Source organism: Trachemys scripta, chromosome 5 (assembly GCF_013100865.1).
Source record: "Trachemys scripta elegans isolate TJP31775 chromosome 5, CAS_Tse_1.0, whole genome shotgun sequence".
In the NCBI taxonomy this organism is placed as follows: Eukaryota; Metazoa; Chordata; order Testudines; family Emydidae; genus Trachemys; species Trachemys scripta.
The window spans coordinates 113,645,782-113,670,278 of NC_048302.1; the positions used below are offsets into that span (position 1 = coordinate 113,645,782).

General features: G+C 40.0%; 1 protein-coding gene across 3 annotated transcripts; it reads left to right on the forward strand.

The window, feature by feature from the left end:
- Positions 1–11: 11 nt before the first annotated feature.
- ZBTB49 (zinc finger and BTB domain containing 49) lies at positions 12–23,982 on the forward strand. 3 transcript variants are annotated; one of them, XM_034771044.1, is made up of 8 exons: positions 12–124; positions 3,212–3,384; positions 5,854–6,959; positions 13,599–13,645; positions 19,037–19,110; positions 20,125–20,207; positions 20,298–20,459; positions 22,780–23,982. In XM_034771044.1, exons 2-8 carry the CDS (start codon positions 3,233–3,235, stop codon positions 23,451–23,453), a joined length of 2,298 nt encoding a protein of 765 aa, XP_034626935.1. In that variant the 5' UTR covers positions 12–124; positions 3,212–3,232; the 3' UTR covers positions 23,454–23,982. The 3 variants fall into 3 exon arrangements, with proteins under 3 accessions (XP_034626935.1, XP_034626937.1, XP_034626936.1); XM_034771045.1 differs by lacking the exon at positions 12–124 and adding an exon at positions 136–361; XM_034771046.1 differs by lacking the exon at positions 20,298–20,459.
- The last annotated feature ends 515 nt before the right edge of the window (positions 23,983–24,497 follow it).

Consider the following 24,497-nt stretch of genomic DNA (forward strand, 5'->3'; position numbering starts at 1 on the left):
TCCCTCTGCAGGGAAGCGGAAGTGCTTTCACCGGAAGTGCCGGGACGGGACGGGTAGTGGCTCGTTCGGGATCAAGCCGGCATGGGGTGGCCGCGGTGATGGAGGAGAGAAGGCGCCGGAGCCGGTAGGAAGGTTGGGAGGGAGGAGGCCTTAGAGCGGCCCCCTAGGGAAAGGAGCAGATTCCCCCCTCCAGTGCTGGGAGCCCTGCTCCGGTACCGGGGCCAGGCCCCGCCGGCCTCACTCTTCAGGGTCAGTGATTCGGCAGTTAGCACCTGGAGTCTGCCTCTGCCCGTACCCGTCAACGCTGGAGCAGCGTCCCCCCTGCCCCTGTGTTATACCTGTAGCTGGGGGCAATATTGGGGTCAGTATAACCCGTCTCGCACCCTCCAATATTGCGCCAGCCCCCGACGTTATATCTGTAAATGGGGCTGACTTGGGGGGGGGGAGGTATTATGACCCCTATGTATTCCTTTTCTCACTCCCTAGTATTAAACCAGCCCCACATATCTGTAACTAGGGCTGACCTGGGGATTAGTATAACCCCTGTATGTTCCCTCCTCCGTCCCTAACATTACACTTGTCCCTCACGTTATATCCGTAACTAGGGCTGACTTGGGGGTATGTAGCATGTGTATATATTGTTCTCAGTCTATGTTGGTGGGCAAACTTCCTCCACGTTATACGTGTGGTGAGGGCTAATGTGGAGCTTAGTATAACCCAGGGGTCGGCAACCTTTCAGAAGTGGTGTGCCGAGTCTTCATTTATTCACTCTAATTTAAGGTTTCACGTGCCAGTAATACATTTTAACGTTTTTAGAAGGTCTCTTTCTCTAAGTCTATAATATATAACTAAACTATTGTTGTATGTAAAGTAAATAACATTTTAAAAATGTTTAAGAAGCTTCATTTAAAATTAAATTAAAATGCAGAGCCCCCCGGACTGGTGTCCAGGACCCGGGCAGTGTGAGTGCCACTGAAAATCAGCTCGCGTGCCATAGATTGTCTACCCCTGGTATAACCCCTGCGTGCCCCCCTCTTCCACCCTTCAACATTAGACCACACCCACCATACTCATGTTAGCCCAGTAAGTAGGGTTAACCTGGGGGTTAGCACAACCAGCACTGCATATCTCTCTACCCCACTCACTAACATTAGACAACTGACATCTTTCCCCTTATAGTATACTTGTAGCTAGGGGTAATGTTGGGGTTAGCATAAACCTTGTATATCCTCCTCCCCACACTCACTAACATTAGACAAGACCCGTCCTCACTTCTACACACTCATGTTAACCCTATAGCTAGTGCTAAAGTGGGAATTCACATGATGATAGTGACCCACTTACATTCCTTATCTGCTAACATTGGAGCAAACCCTTTCCCTGTCTGCCTTCCCCTGTGTTACACCTGAGGTTGTTTCCTTCCACGTTCAGACTTCATGGAGACTTTTAATGAACATTTAAAAGAAAAATAAAGAGCCTAGTGTGCTGCTGAAATTATTCCTGATAAGGCAGTGGTTTGCAGCACCTTTGGGTTCCCTTCCCCCAGGGGAGTGAGGCACTTGCGCTTACTGTCCTTGAAACACACACACACCAAGGTCACAGATTGCTTTAATAAACTATAAAATCCTTTGGAGCAGGAAGAGGTTTTAAGAACTATTATAGGCTTAAGGGGTTTTCAGTGAACCATTTGTAAGTTTTAGTGACTTGATGAATCTCTGATAGGAATTTTAACAAAAGGTGCAATGAAATAATACCTCTTAATATCACAGGGGTGGCCAAACTGCATCTCTTTTACAGTTAAAATGCCGCTTGCGTAGCCCCTCATGCCGTCCCCCTTTCTCTGCCTACCAAACTGGGGGAGAAGGGGAGCTCTGGGTTTCTGCCCTTTGGTGGGGGTAGGGGCTTTTGCCCAACACGGAGGGGGGTTTAGGGGCTTCAGTCCTGTGGGAGGCGCCTGCCAAGGCTGAAGGCTTCAGCCCCCTGGAGCACACCTGCTGGGGCTGGAGGCTTCAGAAGAAGTGGGACTGAAGCCCTGAGCCCTGGGAGGTGCTTCCCATGGGGCTGAAGCTCCAACACATACCCCGCCCCCACCCACCCGCAGGGCAGAAGACCCTAGTCCCACCACTCCGCTGCAGGGCTGTAGCCCTGAGCCCCAGCAGGCATGCACTTCTCTCAAACTTCTGAAGATTATTGTATGTGGCTTGGAGGGTCAGTAAGTTTGGCCATCCTTGTAATAGCAGATAAGAAGCTGCATGTAATTAGGATGCATTAAAAGGAGACGTGTCAAAATGGTCCCAGGATAGTGCCCTGTAGTAGTCCTGATAATGTGATGGATAACTAATTTAATTGTAGGATGTGGCGCATATGCAAATTTCTTTTGGTGGGTGACCCAATTAATTTTCACTGCTAGATCCAGTAGTGAAGAGAAGCCCCTAAAAGATTGGATTCTTTCTCCTCTCCTACTTTTAAAGGATGTGAAAGGGGGAGATTCCCTCTCCTTTCCCGTGGGCAAAAATTAAGTTAAAGCATAGATTATATACAGTTGTTCATTTGGGAACAAATGTTAGATGTTTTCTGTTCCAGGTCACTCTTGTGAACAGCTTGAAGAGACTTTAAATATGATGGAAACTTTTCTCCCAGTACAAATGAGAGTCCTGAATTTCTCTAATACTGTTATATTTTACTTCTCTGAGAACTATAAGTGAAATGTGCTCAATGCTCTAGCAATGAGCATGATATAAATATGTTTGGTCTTTCCAGGATTTTCTATTCTGTGTTTAGAGAATTAAGAAACTGAGCTTTTCCAATACAAAATGCCAACTTGCTGTTAAGTTTGTGGATGTTCTGTGTTCTGCTTGCTAAAGCCTAATACATATTTAAGTGAATAAGGAAAATGTATGGTTACAAAGTTCAGTTTATTTGCGGCATCTCCATTACAATGAGATTTTGCACAAACATCTAGTAATAGAAAATATTGACTTTAATAAAACTTTCTGTGTCTGTACTGCTAAAGCCATTAATCACCAAAGGTTTTTTCATTTATCTTTAAATGGCCCAAATATATTAGACATCTACATTAGCTCTGTTTCCCTTGCGAGGTAGGGAAAATAGTAGCAATACATTAATTTTTAATATTTTAAATTTGTTCTGCAAATACAATATTTAATTTAAAACTTAATTCCAAGAGTATTTTTATCTTATTGTATTGTAGATAATCAACTGGTATTCTAGCATGGACACTGTTGCTAGCCATAGTTGTCATCTTCTCCAGCAGCTACATGAACAGCGCATTCAAGGCCTTCTCTGTGATTGCATGTTGGTAGTAAAAGGCGTCTGCTTCAAAGCACATAAAAATGTATTAGCTGCTTTCAGTCAGTATTTCAGGTATGTGGTTGGGAAAATATTTTTATTGAATAAACAGGGTACTATATAACTGATGTCTTAATCTCTGAGGAGAGAATTTTTATGCTAGTTACAAAGTAGTAATGCCTAATCACAGGCTGGAATTAAAAATTATGGGGTCCTTGGATCATTTGTCCAGAGATAATCTATATCTCACATTTGGTCTAATTAGAAAATATGGTCTGCCTAATTTATGTTGTAATTGTACATATTTAGCCGGTAAGCGTTTTGAGATCCTCTCTTCACTTACAGTGCCTAGCACAGTGGGGCCCCAGTCTCTGGTTAGAGCTGTTGCCAATACTGCAGTACAAATAAATAGTAATAGTAATGCACGCTCCTTCATAAGAACAGTCATACTGGGTCAGACCAAAAGTCCATCTAGCCCACTATCCTGTCTTCTGACAATGGCCAATGCCAGGTGCCCCGGAGGGAATGAACAGGTAATCATCAAGTGATCCATTCCCTGTCGCTCATTCCCAGCTTCTGGCAAACAGAGGCTAGGGACACATCCCTGCCCATCCTGGCAAATAGCCACTCATGAACCTATCCTTCATGAATTTATCTAGTTCTTCTTTGAACCCTGTTATAGTTTTGGCCTTCACAATATCCTCTGGCAAAGATTTCCACAGGTTGATTGTGCGTTGTGTGAAGAAATACTTCCTTTTGTTTGTTTTAAACCTGCTGTCTATTAATTTCATTTGGTGACCCCTAGTTCTTGTGTTAGGAGAAGGCGTAAATAACGCTTCCTTATTTACTTTCTCCACACCAATCATGATTTTATAGACCTCAATCATATCCCTCCTTAGTCATCTCTTTACCAAACTGAAAAGTCCCAGTCTTATTAATCTCTCCTCATATGGAAGCCGTTCCATACCTCTAATAATTTTTGTTGCCCTTTTCCAATTCCAATGTATCTTTTTCTGAGATGGGGCGACCACATCTGCATGCAGTATTCAAGATGTGGGCATACCATGGATTTATATAGAGGCAATATATTTTCTGTCTTATTATCTGTCCCTTTCTTAATGATTCCCAACATTCTGTTTGCTTTTTTTGACTGCCACTGCACACTGAGTGGATGTTTTCAGAGAACTATCCACAGTGACTCCAAGATCTTTCTTGAGTGGTAACAGCTAATTTACACCTTCCAAAGTGCAGTATGGGTTTGCAATATGGTGAGCAGAGCCAGGTGAGAGATTTAATGAGTCAGACAACCAGATCATCCCCTTTTGCTGCTTGGTGCTTAAAAGGAAACTGAGCAGGAGGACAGTTTTCTTCTTTTAGCTTTTCTGAATCTGTATCTGGAACAGAGTCACACACTGAAATCTCTTGATGTGCTAGTCAGTGCATCTGAAACTTTGTAAAGTGTGTCAGTAGCCCTTGCAGCAAGCAGCATCTACTATTCACTTGTCTTGGGATGCTGGGCAACAAAATTGTCCTTGCCTGTCAGTGAATAGTTCTTTTTTTGTTTTTTTTTTAACTCTGTTTCTTCTCGCACCATCTCTAAAGCTTGTGCTACCAATAATATATATATAAGATAGTTTATAGTGACTTTATGAGGGGAGAAGGTAGTTTATAGTGACTTTATGAGGGGAAGGAAAATTGACATTCAAATGCTTCTCCGCCTGTTATAGTATCTTAAGCACTGTCAATAATAAACTGTATTTTGGACTCATGCCCAAAGATTTTTGGCCATCAAGTTTGAATTTAAGGGAGTTAGGTGCCCAATTGCTTTAGGATCCTTTCAACATCCTAGCCCAAATAAAATAAAAAAAGAATTACAGTAGGCTTCGGTAGTATGCATATAAAGTGTTTTTATTTTATGGATATGGCCACAGCTTGAAAATTTTACCAGCCACTTAAACCTACTTGTTAGGCAGAGCTCTAAGAAGGATGAGCCCCAGCCAGGTTCACTGGCAGAGCCTGAAGGAAAGGCTTAGTTGCTGGAAGGGGGAGCACCTTGATTTTTCCAAACTGTGGGGTCCCATCTTTATTTTCATTTTGATTAATTAAATGTAGAGCTTTCTCTCTTGGTCCCCATTCCCTTTGCCAGGAGGGAAGGGGAAGCCCCCTTCTCAATCTATCCGCTTCTGCACAAACAGTCCACTAACACAACATTAAGGTTGATATTTACAGCACGTAAGATGGGAAATTACAAGTGTAGGGTGAGATTTTCAAAAGCACTTAGCGGTGGCATAGCTGCTCCTGTTGATGTCAACAGTAAAACTGCCATTTGCTTCAAAGGAAGCAGAGTTAGGCTAATTATGAGCAGTTTCAAAAGTCTTATCAGTAAGTACCAGAGCAACTGTCTCTCAGCTGCATACTGCATATCGAGTTATTGATTCACATTGGGTTAGGATATTGTGTTTGATAGATATTTTATAAAAAAGCTCTTCAGACTAGCAGTGTATGTGCTTGTATATAATAAAGGGTTATGCTTTATTTCATCAGGACCCTGTTTCAGAATTCTCCAGGCCAGAAGAATGATGTCTTTCACTTGGACATTAAAAATGTAGGTGGCATAGGCCAGATCTTGGACTTCATGTACACTTCACACCTTGATCTTAGCCAGGACAATGTACAAGCTATGTTGGATATTGCACAATGTCTGCAAGTGCAAAATGTGCTGAACATTTGCCACACTTTTTTAAAATCCTCCACAGCTGTAGAGTCTCCTGCCAGCATGCCTTGCAATAGTGTGTTCTCCTTGCAAAGTACTTTGGCTACAGAGACTAACTGTGTGAATGAAAGTTACGGTACTAACTTACTGCATGAATGCTCATCAGATGCACAAGCGAGTAAAGTGTTGGATGACCACCATTCCCACGGATCACAATCTATTAATCTTCATACTTCCTCAGGTGATGTACAGAAACAGACACAAGACTCCTTAGATGGTAATTGCACAGAGCTCCCATTTAAACAGCCAAATTACTATTATAAACTGCGCAACTTTTATAGCAAGCAGTTCTACAAGCAGAATGCATGTTCCAACCATGAGAGAATAACAGAACAGTCTTTTGCTTTCAATACATCTACTGAACTAAGTACGGTAGAGAGCAATTCTTGTACTGTCAATCAATCTGAATGTATTTTGGAATCCTCTGACCACTTACCCTCGAACTTTCTGGTTCAATCCTTGAATGATTCTGCTCCAGACCAAGATTTGGAAAGCACATCCTTGCAGCCTACCAAACAGATGCGGTTGAAAAAGGCAATACACCTTAAAAAACTGAATTTTCTGAGATCACAGAAGTCTGCAGAACAATTGTCTGAACCTAAGAGAGATGACAACAGTATAACAAGGGTAATTGAATCTGTAAATGAAAGTACCATGGAGATGACAAATATTAATGCTGTTGAAGGAAAAGAAACTGAAGATCTTGTGAGTTCAGAGAGTTTTGAACAAACTGTTGAAATGGAAAGATCTCAAGGTCCTTCAGAACAAGATGAGCAATCACAGATTCTTCAGTCACAGAGGCAATATACTTGTGAATTATGTGGAAAGGCTTTTAAACATCCAAGCAATTTGGAGCTCCATAAAAGGTCTCATACAGGTACAATTATTTACTGCTTGCAGACCAAATATTTAATAACGAGATAAAAAGGAAAATGACATCCAGGCCTCCTCCTGGTTCAAAGACAGTTGTTACATAGGGATTCACTTTCAAAAATGTACTTTCTGTGGCAAGCGATGTAGGGAAAAGGACAGTTACAGGAATATTTTAAGTGAATAGAGAAAAGCTTTTAGGTTTAATTTATTCTCCTTTCTCTCAACTAAATTTTCTAAGGTTTTCTTCAAAAGCACACTTTGTAATATTTAAATGTAAATGTCATATTTTTTCTCACTTTTAAAGGAGACACCTTTTGCGCTCAATACCAAAGTGTATAACCCCCACCAAAGCATAGATGTATGGAGAAAAGTCAGTACAAATGGATGTGGGTGAGGGAAAACTTGTAGTTAAAGAATCTGTAATTTCCAACAGACTTACCTTTTTCTGTAGTATTTCACTCTGAATTGAGACCATTGTAAATCATATGAGGTAAGAAATTTTCCTCTGCTTTGCATCGTGCCAAAGGCACTGTGGTAGATAGTTATAGTGTTTATCAAGATTTCTAGTGGATACTGTGGTCCTAGTGGACATATGTACTTTGTAAAGAAAATGAGAGAGTTTGAATAATTTGACTGTACACTTCTAAAATTCATTCAGATAATTTCATTTTAAAATCGAGCAGAGTGATTTCTAAAAACAGAAAACACAGCTTACTATTTGTCACAGTGAAAAATAAATCCACTCTAACTTTTTAACTCATCACTCTAAATGTTTAATGTCCCCAACAAATAAAGTTGTAGAACGACAGTAAATTCATTCAAAAAATCTTTTATAAAACTATAGCTTAGCTCAGTGGTCTCCAACCTTTTTATGCCCAAGATCACTTCTTGAATTTTAGAGCAACCCAGGATCTGCCTCTCCCCTTCTCTGAAGCCCCGGCCCTCTCACTCCATCCCCCTCTCTCCTGTTGCTCGCTCACCCCCACCCTCACTCACTTTCACCAGGCTAGGGCAGGGGGTTGGGGTCCGGGAGGGACCAAGGAGTTTGCAGTGTGGGAGGGGGCTCTGGGCTGAGCCTGGGGCAGGGGGTTGGGGTGCAGGAAGAGGTCAGGGTGCAAGCTCTGGGAGGGCGTTTGGATGCAGGAGTGAGCGCCAGGCTGGGGCAGAGTGTTGGGGTGCAGGAGATGGTGCAGGGTGTGTGCTCGAGGGGGGAGTATGGGTGCAGGAGAGGGCTCTGGGCTGGGGCAGTGTGTTGTGGTCCTGGAGGGGGTATGGGATGCTGGCTCTGGGAGGGGGTTCAGGGCTGGGGTGCTGGCTCGGGGAGGGGGGGGGCACTTATCTTGGGCAGCTCCCAGTCAGTGGCACAGCAGGACTAAGGCAGGCTCCCTGCCTGCCCCAGCCCTACTTAGGCACATCGGCACCTCCTCCCCATCACGAGCCAAGACACCCTCCCACATCCACACCCCCACACACCAGAAGGGGCCAATGCACCTCTGTGGCCCATGGGGAAGGCACGTGGCTCTGCGGGCTGCCCCGCTCTGCATGCACTGCCCCCGCAGTTCCCCATTTCCGGCCAATTGGAGCTGCGGGGCTGGTGCTTGCAGGCAGGAGCAGTGTGTGGAGACCCCTGCTCCCTCCACCCCCCCGCTGCAGGGGCATGGATCGACCAGTCGATCGCTATCGATGGGTTGGTGACCACTGGCTTAGCTATTCAAGCAATACCATTAATTTCCATCATTTACCATGGTGTCTTTCGTGGGGACTAAGCTAATGGATGTTTTCTGCCCTCCTTTTCCTTTATATTCCAATAGCCAATGACATAATATACAAATGCATAAGGGTTTATCTCACCAAATAAAATACCATCTGACAAGTGAATATGCATTTTCTGCGCAAAAGTCAAAGAGAATGTGGCCCTTGTTTTAACATGCATTCATTTCTTTTCTAAATCATGGTCTTTAGTAATGGGAATTTAGATTTCCATAAATTGTTAGTGAGCAGCCTTTCCAGAAGCAAGAAATTTGAACTTTCTCCATCATAGATTCATAGATTCATAGATTATAGGACTGGAAGGGACCTCGAGAGGTCATCGAGTCCAGTCCCCTGCCCGCATGGCAGGACCAAATACTGTCTAGACCATCCCTGATAGACATTTATCTAACCTACTCTTAAATATCTCCAGAGATGGAGATTCCACAACCTCCCTAGGCAATTTATTCCAGTGTTTAACCACCCTGACAGTTAGGAACTTTTTCCTAATGTCCAACCTAGACCTCCCTTGCTGCAGTTTAAACCCATTGTTTCTGGTTCTATCCTTAGAGGCTAAGGTGAACAAGTTCTCTCCCTCCTCCTTATGACACCCTTTTAGATACCTGAAAACTGCTATCATGTCCCCTCTCAGTCTTCTCTTTTCCAAACTAAACAAACCCAGTTCTTTCAGCCTTCCTTCATAGGTCATGTTCTCAAGACCTTTAATCATTCTTGTTGCTCTTCTTTGGACCCTTTCCAATTTCTCGACATCTTTTTTAAAATGCGGCGCGCAGAACTGGACACAATACTCCAGCTGAGGCCTAACCAGAGCAGAGTAGAGCGGAAGAATGACTTCTCGTGTCTTGCTCACAACACACCTGTTAATGCATCCCAGAATCATGTTTGCTTTTTTTGCAACAGCATCACACTGTTGACTCATATTTAGCTTGTGGTCCACTATAACCCCTAGATCCCTTTCTGCCGTACTCCTTCCTAGACAGTCTTTTCCCATTCTGTATGTGTGAAATTGATTTTTTCTTCCTAAGTGGAGCACTTTGCATTTGTCTTTGTTAAACTTCATCCTGTTTAACTCAGACCATTTCTCCAATTTGTCCAGATCATTTTGAATTATGACCCTGTCCTCCAAAGTAGTTGCAATCCCTCCCAGTTTGGTATCATCCGCAAACTTAATAAGCGTACTTTCTATGCCAATATCTAAGTCGTTGATGAAGATATTGAACAGAGCCGGTCCCAAAACAGACCCCTGCGGAACCCCACTCGTTACGCCTTTCCAGCAGGATTGGGAACCATTAATAACAACTCTCTGAGTACGGTTATCCAGCCAGTTATGCACCCACCTTATAGTAGCCCCATCTAATTTGTATTTGCCTAGTTTATCGATAAGAATATCATGCGAGACCGTATCAAATGCCTTACTAAAGTCTAGGTATACCACATCCACCGCTTCACCCTTATCCACAAGGCTCGTTATCCTATCAAAGAAAGCTATCAGATTGGTTTGACATGATTTGTTCTTCACAAATCCATGCTGGCTGTTCCCTATCACCTTACGACCTTCCAAGTGTTTGCAGATGATTTCCTTAATTACTTGCTCCATTATCTTCCCTGGCACAGAAGTTAAACTAACTGGTCTGTAGTTACCTGGGTTGTTTTTATTTCCCTTTTTATAGATGGGCACTATATTTGCCCTTTTCCAGTCTTCTATATCCCCAATATGCATTATTTTGTCCCCAGAGTCAGGATGACCCCTGTGGTTCATTCCTGATGCACTGGCTCCATGTTGCATTCACATCCTCATGTTGATGTGGTATGCAAATTGGCTTCCATTGTGTTGGCATACAGTGCTTATTTTACATGTGAACCAAGGCAGATGAGTGAACATACATCCTTTGTCTGATCAAAATCTGCTTGTCAACCCTGCTGTGACTCAGACTTTAAAATATATTTTCTTGTGTGTGTGTCCTCCATACATACGTCTCTCAACAATTAGGAAGATCAGTATGACATAAACTTTTATTAGATACCTCACTTGACCCTCTTTGGATAAATACTATGAAATCAATTTGTTGGGTGTAGTGAGTTTGTCAGGCCTGTCCTGGGCTATTGCTACAGAACAGTGAACCCTTTGCCAGTTGCCACTGAGGGTTCTCAGGGTCACAGACGATATGATTGATGTTCTGCAAAATTAGGGAAGTGATAGACAAGGTTAACAGACTATTTTTCCACTTTAGTAATGGTTCAGAAACCAGGTATAGGGTAAAAGTTTCAAAAGTGCCTTAGTACTCTGACTTTCAATGAGTCTTCGGTTCCCTGGTACTGAAGGGCTGGACCTTTAAAGATGTTTAGGTGCTTAGCGGCATTTTCAAAAGTGACAAGATGACTAATTCCCATTGAAATCAGTGGAAGTTAGGTTCCTGGGCACTTCTGAAAATCCCAGAAAGGGTGAGATTCACAAAAGGACTTGGGTGACTGCCATTTTAATTGCTTGAATCCCAGAGTCAGGCCTCACTGGAACTTTCAAACCCCTGCCCAGTTGCCATCTAAACCTGAGGCGCCTAAACTTGCTCAGTGTCTAATTTTGTCTATTAAGAGTTTCATAGACACCTGTGTTTATGCTTTTGAGCATGTGTGCTATTGCCTCACTCCAGGCATTTGGATGCCTGAGCCCCATGGCTAGTCTCAAACCAATGGAAGATAGGCATTCATCCCCCGGATTTGCCTGCAGAGTCCAATCTGTTAAATGTGCTCAGAACTCACCTACTAGATCGGGACTCTATAGGTGAGCTTACACAAAACAGCCGTGGGGTAGAGGGAGGACCTCCCTCATAATTTTTAGCCCAGTTATTAGGGTATTCACTTGGGTGTGAGGACCCCCCCTCCACCTGAGGGGAAGAAGGAATTTAAATGGGGATCTATTACTTCTCAGGTCTATGGGATATTCTGATATGTGGCTGCCTCAAGTTCTCCTGCTGAAACTGTGTAAAATAATTTTAAAAAGTTATTGGCACAGGGGGACTGGTTCCTGGGTCTCACAGGTGAATGCTGTAACCACTAAGATACATAGTCATATTCATTCTCTCTTTCCCCTATTTTCCCTCAATGATGCTTTTATTATTTATCCACAATGGAACAGGTTCAACAGTTGAGACTGAGGGGGCTGTATATCAGAATATCCTGTAGCCCAGTGGTTACGGCACTGACCTGAAAGGTGGCAGAACTCTGTTCAAATCCCTTCTCTTCCTCAGGTGGAGGAGGGGACTTGAAGCAGGCTCTCCTACATCCCAGGTGAGTACTCTGTCCACTGAGCTAAAAATAATGAGGGATGTGGTCCTCCCCTCTCTGAGCTTCTTGCTAAAACATTATAAGCACCTAATCCCAAGAGAGGGTTTGCAGCTGAGAATCCCAAGCAAAGGGAAGAGCTTCCCAGCTAGGGTGACCAGACAGCAAATGTGAAAAATCGGGACGGGGGTGGGGGGTAATAGGAGCCTATATAAGAAAAAGACCCAAAAATCGGGACTGTCCCTATAAAATTGGGACATCTGGTCACCCTATTCCCAGCAGCCCAGTCTTAGGTGCCTATTTCTGTGAGACTGGCAGGGTTTAGCACACACTCCTCCTCTTGCCATCTCCCATTGGCTAGCTTGGGGGAGGAGCTGCCTAGCATGCTGCCTATTGTGAATCCCGTTCTGAGGTACTGATCTCCATTCATTGTATAGAGAGCCTAGTCACCTAACCCAGGCTTTGTGAATCACAGTGATTTTCTAGGCACCTAAAAGTGTAGCCCTAAATGCTTATATCCATCCTTAGACAGCTAAATATCTTTAATAATCTGGCCCATGTCACTTTGAAAATGGGATTTAGGCTCCTAAATCATGGATGCAGTCTTGAAAATTACCCATAATCTAAAATTAGGAAACCCATTAAAAGGGAGAACTGTGCAAGAACTGTTTAGTGGCTAAATGTCCTTAGGGAATAGGTGGAAAAGAGTATACATTGATTCAAACTGATAACGAGGATTCTGGACTAGAAAACAGAAGAATGTGGCTAAATATCAGTATAAAATCAAAAAGTATAGTGTATTGGGCAAATTTCCCTATTGGTCAAGTTTCTTACACAAAAAAAATATCGAGAAAGACTGAAATACCAGTTTATACCTGGTTGAGAAATAACAAAACTCTTTATTGACCAAAATGCTCAAGTCAGTTGTCAGATCCTATTATAAAGGATAACTAAGTATGAAGGATTAGATGGCAAAAGTAAAGGCAGTTAAATACAGTTTATTTTTAGTGAGAAGTCACTAGCTGTAGATTGCTTCCAGGGTCTCTGACTAATCAGAGCTGATACGTCTAGTGAACAGAATCTTGTAAAGGGAGAGTACAAGACCTCACATTCAATATCTCTGTGAATTATTAGCTTCAGTCTATAGGTCAGGGTGGTTGTGTGTGTGTGTGTGTGTGTGTGTGTGTGTGTGTGTGTGTGTGTGTGTGTAAAAGTGTAAAACTGATGTGCTCTTTTTAATTTTGTCTTAATTTGACAGAGTAACCACATTTCCTTCAAGCATTTATAATTCTCATTCTCACCCCTATCCTGCAAGGAAGAAAGTGTAACTGTTAAGAATGTTTCTATTCCTGTCCATTTTTTTGCTAGTATTTGTTTGTGAAATATAAATTATATTTCAAAGAGATTCTCCTTTAAGAGGTAAATGACAGAAACACAATACCTATTTAATTTTCTCTTTAAATTACTTTGGTAAGTAATTTTGGCTTTAAGTTGTATCTAAATTATATCTTTTAGAGGGAAGTATACCAATTTAAAACATCTGTATTCTGTTGAAACTATTAGATATGCTATGTTCTGTCTTTTCTCCTTTTAGGTGAGAAACCTTTTGAATGTAACATTTGTGGGAAACACTTCTCACAGGTGGGAATATTTTATTTTATGATACTTACAGTTAAACTAAATGCATCCGTGTTTTGATTCTAAAAGTAAACTTAGTTCTGTTTGCGGTGATATAAATGACATGGCCTTGTCCAATGTTATAATCCTAAATTTAGGATTTAGCCACCTGTGGTGGCTTTTGAAAATTCAAATTACAGTTTTCTAGATTTCTTAAAGATGTTTTCTGTCTTTTTTCTTTTACTTTTATGTAGCAGTTCTATCACCTCTCCCTCAATCTGTCTTTAATTTTCATCCTTTTTTTCTCAGCAATTGGGTTCTGAGTTATGCAGATTTTTAAAAGAAAGTCCTCCGCATATTTAAAATCTAGTGTACATTCACTACCAAATTATAACAACGTGGGGCCTAAAATATATATGTATCTCATCTAGGAATACAATTTGAGTGGAGTCTTGCATATTATTATTTTTACATACTCTAAAGCAGTGGTTCTCAACCTATTTACCATCATGGGCCGCACATGTGGCCCACAATATGTTATGTGGGCTGCATCCAGTACTACCTGTTTGGGCCTGAGGATGTCACACGGGCTTCAGCTCTGTGTTGATTGGGCCACAGGTTGAGAACCACTGCTCTAAAGCAAATACCTCTTGGTCAGATATGTAATTTGTTGCATACCCTGTAGTCTTCCTATACATGCTTCCAAAATGTAGCAATGCAGACCTCTCCAGAGGTCCAAATACGAAACATTGATTAGCTGATAATTGCATAAATACAATCAGTCTAATTTCTTTTTAACTGAAATTCAGATGGTTCCAAAGCCTGACACAATAATCCAGTTTAAATTTACTTAGGAAATAAAAGTCAGATTTTTTTTTCCTGATCCTCCGACCCTGAATTTTAGCTGCGCCTCAACTTGACCTCCAATATTTAAATTGCAAAGTTGCAAGTACTGTTAAATTCACTTGCATTTGCACACATCAGGCACCTAACTACTTGACTTACAGGTACAATCAGATAGGCTGTTAAAAGGATGCAGTTCGTTTTGTCCCTAAAACTGCATCAGCAATATTGGAGACCACTTCTGAAAATTTAGGACTCCACCTTTTCATTGTAATTTATTATCTGTACTCACAATCTTACTGTATTCCATCTTTTATTTGGTCATAAGATGCCCTGTATTTATATCAGAATACTTATACTTTACAAAAGAGGGGTGAGCGGGAGGGGGGAAAGAGAGAGAAACAGTCAAGTGCATGTTTTATACTGGGATAGATTTAATAATTGAAGTGTGAGGTTCGGCCCTATATTCAGTGTTCAATTGTGCTTGTCCAGTCATTTTGGACAGCTTTGAGTTCATATTAGCCATAGAGAAAACGTTGTTGTTTTTTGTTGAAGACTGAAATTCTAAGTATCACAATGGGTATAACCATTAAAAGCAGCTAGGTATAGCCTAGGTGCAAGAACGTATTGCTGCCCTTCATGTGGATGAGAATAAGAAAAGGTTGGTTTATTTGACCATAAAACATTTCTTGCTTCGGGCAATTGGAGTAGCATTTTGCAAGGCTGATTTAAGTTATTGAAGGGGGATTTGTGGGAGGGGAGAAACAGTAAAGTATGTATCACAGTTATGACAAACTTAAGACTTTTTCATGTAACAGACTTTGTTTTTAATGAATTATTTTATTTTTCTATCTCTTAATAAAAGGTACTGCAAACTGTAATTTCTCTTTTTAACGACTCTTAAACAGTTTTTCTCCCCTATCTTAATCTCCTGAAGGTGCTGATAGACGAATTATAATACAGGGTATGCATGTTTGCAAAATATAAAGTCCACAATGCAATCCAATTGCTACAACTAGTTTCTTGTTTACAAAGTGGAATTTACCTCCCTCCCTATTCTTTCCTTATGTTAGTGTTGTGACTTACAAAAGCAGCGTTGAAAATTCTGTTGTTCTTGGCTTAATGTACTGATGAATATTGGCAAATGAATGGTGAAATAGTGAAATTCCAAGTATCAGTCCTCTTATCATATCTCTCTCCTCTCTCCATTCTGCAAGTAGAATACCACAACCACATGTTGTAAGACTCCACCTACCAAGAAGTAAGGCATAAAGAAAATTGACTTCTTCCTTTATAATGACTAGTTCCTCCCACTTTCCTCTGTTTTCTTTGCTGTCACAGCCTATAAGCATGGGAGACTACAGCACTGTTCTCTCTAGCCTTCATCTGCTGTGCTTTTGGCCTAGTCTTGCATCTGTCCAGGACTCCCATTGATGTCGATGGCAGTTCCAAGTGCATAGCGGATGCTGGATTAGTATTGTTTTTTGTACTTAGAAATAAATGGAAGATTAAAGTAATAAAAATTGAGATTGGATATAGGAAGAAGATGAGCAAAAGGAACCTACTTTACACTAACCTTGACTTTTGGAGAGAAGAAAGGGCCCCTTTGCCTCTCAGCATGTGTCTTCCCCTCACTACCAGTATACCAGCTGTTTTCCTGCATGATTTTTTGCCACACCTCTTCTCTGCAATCAAGGATAACGTTGCAGGTCTCTTGTGTACCTTTTTCGGCAGCGTCTCTTTCAGGATGTTTTGTGTGAGTGCCTGCTCCTTAAGACATGCCACTTGAGTCTGAGATTGTTTTGATCACAAAGATTTGTAAAAGGATCAAATCAACGGTCCTTTTCTTCTTCTAAGTTAATGTGTGAAATCCAACTAGGATCAGTCAGGCTTAGAAATCCAATCCCACTATCTTTAATATCTCTTCCTTTCACTGAAATGCCCAGCCTCAGCCTATCCATCATCTTCCTAGTCAGTCAATATGATTCCTTTGCAGAGCCCAGGGATCAGGCCAAAGGTAATAGGACAATGATATACAGTAGAACCTCAGAGTTATGGACACCTCGGAAATGGAGGTTGTTCGTAACTCTGAACAAAACGTTATGGTTCTTTCAAAAGTTTACAACTGAACATTCACTTAATACAGCTCTGAAACTTTGGTATGCAGAAAGAAAATGCTGCTTTAAACCATCTTAATTTAAATGAAACAAACACAAACAGTTTCCTTACCTTGTCAAAAAAATTTTTAAACTTTCCCTTTACTTTTTTTAGTAGTTTACATTTAATACAGTACTGTACTGTATTTGCTTTTCTTTTCTTTTTTGTTTTTGTTTTTTGGTCTCTGCTGCTGCCTGATTGTGTACTTTCGGTTCCAAATGAAGTGTGTGGTTGACCGGTCTGTTCATAACTCTGGTGTTCTACTGTACTTCTATCCTCCTCTTCCAGGCTTCAAGTTAACACTGTAAGAAAGGTATCAGAACTGCTAATAATAAGTTCATTGTCCTGGCATCCTTAGGGGACGGGATCAAGGATTATGGATTTATTTGCATAGGGAAATTAACCAGAATAGCTATTCTGCAATAGCTCCCCGTGGAAACTGTTATTCTAGAATAAGAATGTCCAAATGGGAAACTATTCCAGAATAGCTATTGCGCTTTAAATTCACACTCTACCTTAATCTGAAATGACTTTCAAGTGCAGATAATCCCTATATTCCTGTTTGTTCTGTGGTACAACAGAGACAGAGGTTCTGCCCTTTCTGTGATGTGTGTACTTCAAGCTTTCTAGGTTGTGCCTCTGCATGGAGAATCTCCCTCCTCCCAAACCCCTGTTCTACACGGTCAGGTTATACAAAAGAGAGGTTATCTTAGTTGAGCTGCCCATTGTTCTCAGACCTCCAGAGATCTGCTCATAGACTCTGTGAGTCTCCAGAACACCTGTCCTAGTTCCCTTTCCTGTTATAGATTTCAGCCTTCTGACTCTTTGTCCGAGAGTATAAGGGTCAATCTGATTTATTTCTGAAAGACTTTGAAATGGTTAAAAGCAAGCTGTTTCAGGGTACAGTCCAGGGTCATTTTTCATCTGTCTGGATTCTTTGCAATCAGTTTCATCTCTCACTCTTTTCTTTGTTGTTTCATCCCCTGATAGTTCCTTTCACCACCTTTCGTTATATCCATAAACTTTGGTTGTCAAGGGTTGCTATCATTGCCTATGAGGATTTCAAGGAGAGAGTCAGAAGTGTGTCCCTTGTGGTCTGTTTCTCTGATCTTTCCTTATCAAGGGAGGTCACTGAATAAAGGTCATTATCCAGAATCTCTGTACACTTAATAAGAGAGATGTATCTTACATTTCCTACTCAAGCTGTATTTAAATAAAGCCAAAGCAGTTGCTTTCCTTAACGGTTCTAGAATTGCAAAAAGGCTGCCAAGTGTTAACATGTGAGCGTGGGATCAGGTAAAACATTCCTGGACAATGTTTGGGACTCCTCCCTCCAACATGTCTATGTCTTGCATATACAGTTGGAGTCTCAGTTGATTACCTATTCAGAGTCATCACTGATCTTCGCTACTAAGGCTATGTCTACACTACAGCTACAGCGGCACAGCTATGGCCCTGCAGGTTTGGTGCTGTAGCATTGCAGTGCAGACACTCACTCCAGCATATAAGGGTTTTTTCCATTGCTGTAGTTAATCCATCCCTCCAAAAAGTCTTCTCTTGACCTAATGGTTCTATGCCAGGAGTTAGGTCATCTTAACTGTGTTGCTCAGGGGTATGAATTTTTTCCACCCTTGGCTGATGTAGTTAGGTCGACCTAAGTTTTAGGTTAAGCCTAGGCCAAAGAGTTATTAGGAAGAAGTGTGCTTCATGCTTCTGGGCTTCTTATCTGCCTTGCTTGATATGCCAGCATTACTTTTGCAGGACAGGGGAGAGGGAAGATGTACAAGGAAAAATTACTTACCAGTAATTCATTTTGTTCATAGTCTTCTCCTCTTCCTTATCCTACTTTCTCCTTTTGTTGGGGGGTAAATATTTGTGGCTTTTGAAGTACTCAGACTTGAGTACATTTATATGTAGATGATGACTGACCATTTTTCTTTGCCTCCTGGTAGGTGAAGTCATACATCATGATGTAGTGGTGTTTTATTTATAGGATAGGGAAGAGAAGGAGACTAAGACAAATCTAATTACTGGTAAGTAATCATCTCCCCATGACTGTAATCCTGGATGTTGTTCTAGGTTTTTACACTTAATAGGATCAGTCTTTCAGATGTAGCTTGTTTCCAGATTGTTTGAATCTGGGCTTCTGTTTTCTTTTTTTTTATTTGCTCTTTTTTCTGTTTCACAATTTGCTGTTGTCAATTTATAGGTGCATAGATAGATAGGTGGCTATTAGTGTAGACAACAATATTTTATCAGCATAATACTTCATTCTCCAAATGGTGCATAACCTTAACCATTTTAAAATTAGGAACTGAAAGCCAGCTTCTGGAATCTGTTCTTTATACCTCTTCATCTACAGACACCAACTAGCTAGTGCTGGCCTCTTTAAACCTTTTATTCCCATCTTTTCAGGCAGGTAACCTACAGACTCATTTACGTCGGCACTCTGGTGAAAAACCATATATTTGTGAAATCTGTGGGAAAAGGTTAGTACAATTGTTAATCTCCTATACAGTTATATGTCAGTGCTTTAAGATTGTATTAATAAAACTTTTTCTTAACCCTAATAACAACCCACAGGCGAAGGTTTAGGAACATGAGTAGACTGTGTTGATTTACACCACCATAGGCTTTTATTGTCTTTTATTGCCCATCACTCTTTGTGCACTTCTGCCTTTATTGGATATTGGTAAATGACAAGATATTAACATTAGGAATTGCTTATTAAAAGCAAGTGCAGAATGATGGGTTAAATTACTTTATGCAAATTTATTTTTAGTGCCATATATATATATATATATAAAGTTGCCAATTAATAGAAATCCAAATAAGCCCATAAATTAATAGTGAGTCTTTATGGTCTTATTTGGATTTCTGTTCACTGGCAACTTTTTAATTAATTAAAAATATCCAATGTCAAATTAAACTATTTAACTTAACACAACTTTTGGAAACTTTGACTCATAAAGTATGCACAGTTCTGTCCTTTTTCCTTTAAAGCTATACATCGTCATGATTTAGACCCAGAATGATTAGGGTTTTGTTAAATTGTACAAAAACTATGATCAATAGATAGGTCTTTATTATTTTTATTTGAGTTTTTTAAATATTTCATTGATGTCTTTACAATACAAATATTGCTGCATTCAGCACATGACAGAAAATACACAAACTTGTAACTGGCTTGTCTATTTTTGTTCAAGCTGAGCAAAATACAAAAATTAAAGAAATAGTATTAAAGGCAAATTTGATTGTTAAAAATAGATGTTTGAAATTTAAGGCATTATGTTTGTTTAAAAAATATTTTGAACCTGACAATGTCCCCTTAATAGCATCTAGTGTTAGGAGTTTTTAATATTTCAAACTACAGTCTTCTAACCGTTCTAGAACTTGCTAGGTTGATGAAGCATTCAAAACAGCTGCTCCCTATATGATATACAGCTATGGAGAGTAGTAGGTATGTAGAAGCACTTTAACTGAGTTTCCAAATTCTGTTCCAGGTTTGCTGCTTCTGGTGATGTACAGCGTCACATTATTATTCACTCTGGAGAAAAACCTCATTTGTGTGATATCTGTGGTAGAGGTATGCTAGAATTAATTTTTTCTGTCTGTAGGGTTTATGATTGAAATGTGAGTAGTCTTCTTAATCTTAGTGTCTGTTACATTCTTCCAGGGTTTAGTAACTTTAGTAACTTAAAGGAACACAAAAAGACCCATACAGCAGATAAAGTATTCACCTGCGATGAGTGTGGAAAGTCATTTAACATGCAACGGAAGTTAGTAAAGCACAGAATTAGGCACACAGGAGAGAGACCATACAGCTGTTCAGCATGTGGTAAGTAAGGCTTACAATACATACATATTTATTTTTGAAAACTAGTGGAAATTCACCTTATTCACTGAATGACTTGGAAATAGACAAAGTAAAACTGGATTGAAATATCCTTTCCTGGATCTCTTCTATTTGGCATAGCTGATGGTTAAAATAATTTTCAGCTTGGTTTATTACTCATTTACACCATCTCAGACATAGGACTTTAACTTTATTGATGGCATAAATGTTAACTTTTTCAACAAAGTGCCCTGGTATTATCACCTATGCAGTAGTTATTTTTTCTTTAAGCCTAAAACAGTGCTAGGCTGAGCACAAATGAGATCACAAGTTAATTTTGAATGGAGAATACAGAAAGGAATCTGGAAGAGTGAATGTTGTTTAAAGTGGTGAATCTGTTTCTAGACCCTATAGGCTGGTTTTCAACAGCAATATTGATCATAGCTGTTTCATAAGTTTGATTGACTTTCTGGTTATCACCAGGACATGCTCCCTCCAAAAGAAGTATGTTGAAATAGCAGCCTTAGTGCTTTTGTCCTAAACATTTGGTTGCAACATTCAAATGAGATCTCACTGAATCCTAGTGAAAGCTGGAAGCAACCTTTAGTCCTTCACTTTCATTTGTAAAGGGAAGCTCTTTTGAATTATAAAGCATAACTGGGTCAACATCTCATAGCTGAGAATATTAGTTCTCAAATTTTATCGGATGGATCCCACTTCCAGGTAGTCTGCAAAGCTGCTGTCTTTGATGGTGATTTATCTTTGCTTGTGAGTTTACAGAGGTTTTATTGATCATCTAATTTCTCACACCCCAAGCACCTCTCAGCATCCTGCAATGGTATTTAATTATCTGCCTGTGACTATTGTTGCTTTTGGTGTAAGTTCAGTCATGTTCAAATGTTCAAAGAACACCAACATTACAGAGGGATAGCAAACACATAGGATATAAACACCTAACTGCAGTATGTCTTGGCATGGGGGTCTTGAGGCAACAAGGTGAGTCTTAACTACTGTAAAGCCTTTCACCCAGTCAGAGGAAAGAATCAGAAGATACAAATTAGAGAAAGTGTAAACAAGCAGTTTCTCCCATCACATTAAAATAGGCTTACTTTAAACTTGTCCCTTTTTGATATTGTTCTGATTAGTTTTTCTGATAGCCAGTTCATCTGGTTTCCACAGAGATGGTGTGAAATCTAGACTGAGAGCAAAAATGGCCCACCATATGCAAAAATTCAACACCCGCTGACTCAATGATAGTGTAGCATTATCGGCTATGCAGAAAAGTCTGAGCTTTGTAAAAGTAGAGATTAATCTAAACAGTTGTATTTAAAAGTGTAATGCCAAAAAAAAAGAATATAGTCAACTGAATGTCTAGTAGATCAGTTGCAATTTCCTAAGCTTTCAAATAACGTATTTTATTTTCATAGTACCTGTCCACATAAAATACAGCATTAAAACAATCATTAATATGGAAAAACCGTGTAAAATCAAATTATACTATTTTGAAGAATGGAAAATCTCAGAATCGCTATGTACAATTAAAATAGCAATTTTAGAAATTAGAAACACCCTTTTTTCCTGGTGCACTATGACATTGGTATCTTTGTCCTAATTAAGTCATTTACTATATTGCTGTCTATAGTTTTATAAGAGTTATTTTACCTCTGGCTTCTGTTTATTCGGAAAATATATAAATACTGCATCTTAAGAAGTTGATAGTTTTTCATGGTACCTGAATGCTCCTAGCAATAATAAAATTGCAACACTGAAAATTATTCTATAGCCAAAATGTGTTTTACGTTTACATTATCCATGCAGCTAAGTTTTTATAACAGTACCTATCCCTGTAGTATCTGAGAATAGTACCTCTGTACTAAGGGAATTATTGTAAGGTGTATTTGAGGTGGTGCAGTTCTTTTATGAAAAATGTATTTTGAAATGTCATCAACATGCCATGTTCCTCAGACTGTTACTGTAGGGATCAAAGGGATTCAGTTCAGCAAAGACAGAGACAAACTGAAAAAAGTGGTTGCTACTAATGCTTGTCACAGCATTCCAGTGCTAGTGGGTATTTCTGATACTATAGACTGAAAATGGAAGGATATGGAAATACAGGCGAGCAAGTCGGGTCAAGAAGAAGAAAAGTACAAATAATTGAGTTTTAAAAATAGAAGGAACAAGTCTAAGACTGTTCTAGACAGAGAATGTGACACATTAGGAGTTGATCTGTAGTTTTAGCTGTTGATATTCCCTCTAATCAAACATGTTCATGACACTCATATTGAGAGGAACAAAATCTAAAAGTATTACTTCTGTCTCTCAGGAAAATGTTTTGCAGGATCTGGTGACCTACGCAGACATGTACGGACTCATACAGGAGAAAAGCCCTATACCTGCGAGACTTGTAACAAATGCTTCACTCGTTCTGCTGTTCTGCGGCGGCACAAGAAAATGCACTGTAAGTCCAGTGATGAGGGATCAAATACACTAGAGGAATTTACTCAGGCAATTGAAACTTCTGATCTTGAGAAATCTCAGGGTTCCGACTCGTTTGCCCAAGAAATGTCTGTTACTTTGTTACCAGTATCTGTTAAATTTCCTGTTCGTCCAGCTGGAAATTCAGCTAATGAATTTGATAGTTCTGCAGGATCTTATTGCAAGTTGCGGTCAATGATTCAACACCATGAGTCTACAATCCAACAGAAATTGAGTCTGGATTCCGCTGAACTCCCAAAACCTCAGACACAACAAACTCCTCAGCCATCTTTCACTTACACAGAGGTAGATGTATCACCTGCAGAAGAACCCCTACAATCTGATAATATTTCTATGATTCGTTCATCAATGACAACCTTGGATGGTCATTGTGGTGACCCCCTGGGCAATCGTGCATCTTCTGCTGCATATAGGAGTAATGAAGGACCATTCTTTTCCAGTATGACCCTGTGGGGCTTAGCTATGAAGACCTTGCAGAATGAAAGCGAGTTGGATCAATGAGGGTTCATGTTACCGATTCACAACCTTTTAGGGAAATTGTTTTAATTTACCAGACTAAGACTACGTATTCCAGCTAGTGCTCACTACCTCCCATTTAACTGTGCATGCTCTATCCTGCAATGGAACTTGAGTTGTTCCAAGGCCCAGTTTCATTATTAAAGTGCACAAAGGTGAATAAAGCGTGTAAGCAAAACCAGTACTGAGGTTTGTTAGGGTAAGGTGTAGGAAGAGAATAGTGTTCCAATCACAAGAGGCTGACGTACCAATAATGGAATGCTTATCAGTAAGATCATTGGTTTATATAACTTCTTATATTTAAGTAATGTGACATATTAAAACTGATTGTCAAATACTGTACAATATTTGTCAGTAGTGCAAAGTAATTGTATATCTAGAAACTTTATTTTTACAATAAAAGCCTTTTCTAGTATTTTATAAAATATTTTGCACAGAAGTTTTATCTGTAGAATGTAGATCAAAGTAAAGAAATGCTAATTTAATTTGAATAAAGGGAAGTTATTTTACGTAACATCTTAATTGTTCAGTGTGTTGCATCTTTACTAATTCAGAAAAGTGCAATGAAAAGTGTTGGTAGCTATTTCAACAGTATAATTCCATTTATTCTAGATGACTCTTGCATTGTTGCTAAAGGTACTATTAAGACAAGCAGAGCTGCACTACAGTACGTGGTCAGTCTACCAACAGACTGTCATGTTTGTTGGTAAATTAATGGAAAATGTTGGCAAATTATTGGGATTAATGTACTCGAAGGAGGTTGTCCAGAGGCATTAGTGTTTGGCTGGTGGTTTTCATTTTCTGTATCTCTTTGGTTCTGTCTCACAGACTGGGTTGCTGCAGTCAAACAAGTGTTACAGGCCAAGCAAGTTTACAAACCATTTAAGTGTGTTTTCAGGCTTTGTGCCAAAACGTCTTTACAGATATTAAAGCCTTTGAAATTTAAATGACTTCCACTAATCTTGTTTCTTTTGAAGTTTTTTCGGTGTCTGGAGAATCTTATAAACTAGAGGGCATACTGTTGATTCT

Excerpts from the sequence above, each read along its gene's own strand:
- ZBTB49 (XM_034771044.1), top strand. The coding sequence starts at position 3,233 with ATGGACACTGTTGCTAGCCATAGTTGTCATCTTCTCCAGCAGCTACAT. Across the intron at positions 19,111-20,124 it reads TGTGAAATCTGTGGGAAAAG|GTTTGCTGCTTCTGGTGATG; the intron begins GTTAGTACAATT and ends ATTCTGTTCCAG. Across the intron at positions 20,208-20,297 it reads GTGTGATATCTGTGGTAGAG|GGTTTAGTAACTTTAGTAAC; the intron begins GTATGCTAGAAT and ends ACATTCTTCCAG.